General features: G+C 47.2%; 1 protein-coding gene across 1 annotated transcript in view; it reads left to right on the forward strand.

Annotated features, from left to right (window-relative positions):
* Window positions 1-2,580, forward strand: part of ZC3H3 (zinc finger CCCH-type containing 3) — a 204,501-nt gene that overhangs the window by 129,113 nt on the left and 72,808 nt on the right. The window contains 1 exon segment of the mRNA XM_009334823.1: window positions 1,349-1,542. Coding sequence (XP_009333098.1) covers window positions 1,349-1,542 — 194 coding nt within the window.

A 2,580-nucleotide genomic window follows, 5' to 3' on the forward strand; every position in this document is an offset into this window, starting at 1 on the left:
TTTTTTATCGGCTGCATTAGCCCACCGTTACAGCCGTGAGACCTTTCTCCAGGTGCTGCAGCCAACACTGGCTGCTACCTTGGGCTTGCAGAGGTTTGCTGTGAGCTGCTGGATGGTCCATGGGTGGCCCTAGTGTCCCTCCTGCCATCGGTACCTTCAGACAACGATGCCACCGCTATGGCTCTTTGCAAGTAACCTGGTTTTGTAAAAATTAAAACTTGATGCATCTCTCCGGAGCAGTTTCATGAGGACCAAGCCCTTGGGGAAACGGGAAGCGGGGCAGCAGCTTCTTTGTGCATTCCTTCTGCAAAATACAGGCAGCAATTCTCCGAGCTCAGTAGCCAGTGGCAACAGCCCGATGAAATGAATAGGCTGTCACGCTAAGCACTAAGAAATGTAACTATTACATTTTACAATTCTCTTTTTCTTTGCAGCACATGTTCATTTAAAGGTAATGCTCTCTGGGGTTTGCATTCTGCTGATAGGATAGCGGGATCTTAATTTACAGATATTCTCCAGTAATGCACGGTTTATATACGTTCTGCTAATAGCATTATGAGCATAGTTTGGACTAATACAAAATTAGAGCTCTAATTTGCATAAACAAATTACTGTTTGGATTAGCGCTAAATGGGGAAGACGACTGATATTTGAGGAGATTTGATTTGGCTGCAACGGCTCTGTTTGTATAACGGCATATGTAGGAAAATGAGCTGGGTGGCTCCACGCGGGCTGGAAGGGAGGTGGGACGGTGCATTAGATGCCACGTTATGAACTGGAGGGGTTTTTGGTGGCAGATGAGCCCCTCTGGAACATATTTGTCCCCAGGGTGTCACTTCAGAGCTTACTGATCCTTCAGAATAACCTTATGGGCAGCACTAACTGCATTGCAGCTCCCGACCCATCGCCGTTCCGCTGCCTCGCTACAGGGTTTGTGGATGTAAGGGAGAGGTGGGGAGGTGGAGAAGGGTCCCCAGCGCTGCCCACTCGACCCCGCTTGGGTCCCAGCATCTGCTCCAGGCGATAGATGGGGGACAGCAGTGGTCTTGGGCGACTCGTCACATGCAGGGATGTAGCAAAACCCTTGCAAGAGCCAGACTGGGGGAGGGAAATAATAATAATATCAAAGTTATAGTACATAATGATAATAATAATAATAATAATAATAAATAATAGTACCAAAAATATCAAAGCTTGTAGAACTCCATAAAACTTGGCTAAGCTCAGGGGAGGTCCCACGTTGCATCACCTCCATCCTCAGGCAGCTGAGGGTTTGCTCATGAAGCAGCAGCTCCTTGCGGTATCTTCCCTAGTTTGGGCTTACTTTGACTTTATCGTTTTCTTGCAGATCCCCGCTATTAAACCAAATGCGCCCGTCGCCTCAAGGTGGCAAGTCCCAGCACGTGCAACAGAGATGGAGGAGCAAAGGCTATCGCTGCATCGGCGGAGTGATGTACCGAGTGTCGGCGAATAAACTCTCCAAGACTTCCAGCACCCCTGGCCGGGGCAGAGACCTGAGCACCAAGAGCCCTGGCAGAGCAGGTGAGCAGCAAGAATTTGTCCCGGTCTGCGTCCAAAATCCGTTGATGTTCCAGCTTCAGCATTGAGGTTGGCTTTTAGCTGCTTATTCCCAGCCTGCGTGTTCCAACTCGTCCTCTGGCCTTGCCCAGACGCAAAGGTGACGGGCATCCCATCGTTCCCAAAGCGCATCCCCGGGCTCTTCTTGCTTTACAGTAGCACCGAAGGGAAAATAATGTAGAAGAAATGAAAGGTTTAAGAAAATTGAGGTTTTTCTTAACTCGGGCTTAGTTCAAGCTTGTAGAGACACGCTGTTAAACTTGTTTCTTTCTTTAACCTGAGCAAAGTCTTGGGCGGTTTCAAACGGCACCGCAAGGTTAAACGTATTCAAGGTGCTCATCAAATTGCATCCAATATTGACCTAAGAAAGATGGGAGGATCATTCTGCAGGTAACTATGAAACAGGCATTTTGACGCAGTTACTGGCTTTACATTTAGCTTCAATTAAATTTGTGTTTCAGCTCCTCTTGTACTTGATGCCTCAAGTGTGGCTCTTGGGCAAGACCAGGTTTTTAACTGTGCTTAAAGTATTTTTTTGAATTTCTACTTGAGGTCAAATATTTTTGCTCCGTAACTGCTTTATGGACAAATTTTGGGGACAGTTAAGTGGGGAAAGGCAAAGCCAATGACTTTGTGCTATTGTTTTTCTTTGCTGGAAGGATGAAGGGTGTGGAGACGAGTATGTTCATGGATGATGCTATGAATGAGGCAACTTAATGCCAAAGTCATTTTACGTACGGTGGGAAAGTGGATGAAGAGGGGCAATAAATAGCGCAGTGTCGTTGAGAGGTGGAGCCTCTGAAGCTGCCTGCCCCCCTATTCGTATGAGCATTATGGGTTTCTGTATGTTAGGGAGTGTTTTTATTGTCTAGAGCCCAACGATTGTGATGATGATACGGTCAAGTGTTTATGGGTAAGGATGAGGGGGAAAGCCAACAAGGCAGATATCCTGCTGGGAGTCTGTTATAGACCACCCAACCAGGGTGAAGGGGCAGATGAAGC

The sequence above is a fragment of the Pygoscelis adeliae genome, unplaced genomic scaffold, assembly GCF_000699105.1.
Source record: "Pygoscelis adeliae isolate BGI_AS28 unplaced genomic scaffold, ASM69910v1 Scaffold340, whole genome shotgun sequence".
Taxonomy (NCBI): domain Eukaryota; kingdom Metazoa; phylum Chordata; class Aves; order Sphenisciformes; family Spheniscidae; genus Pygoscelis; species Pygoscelis adeliae.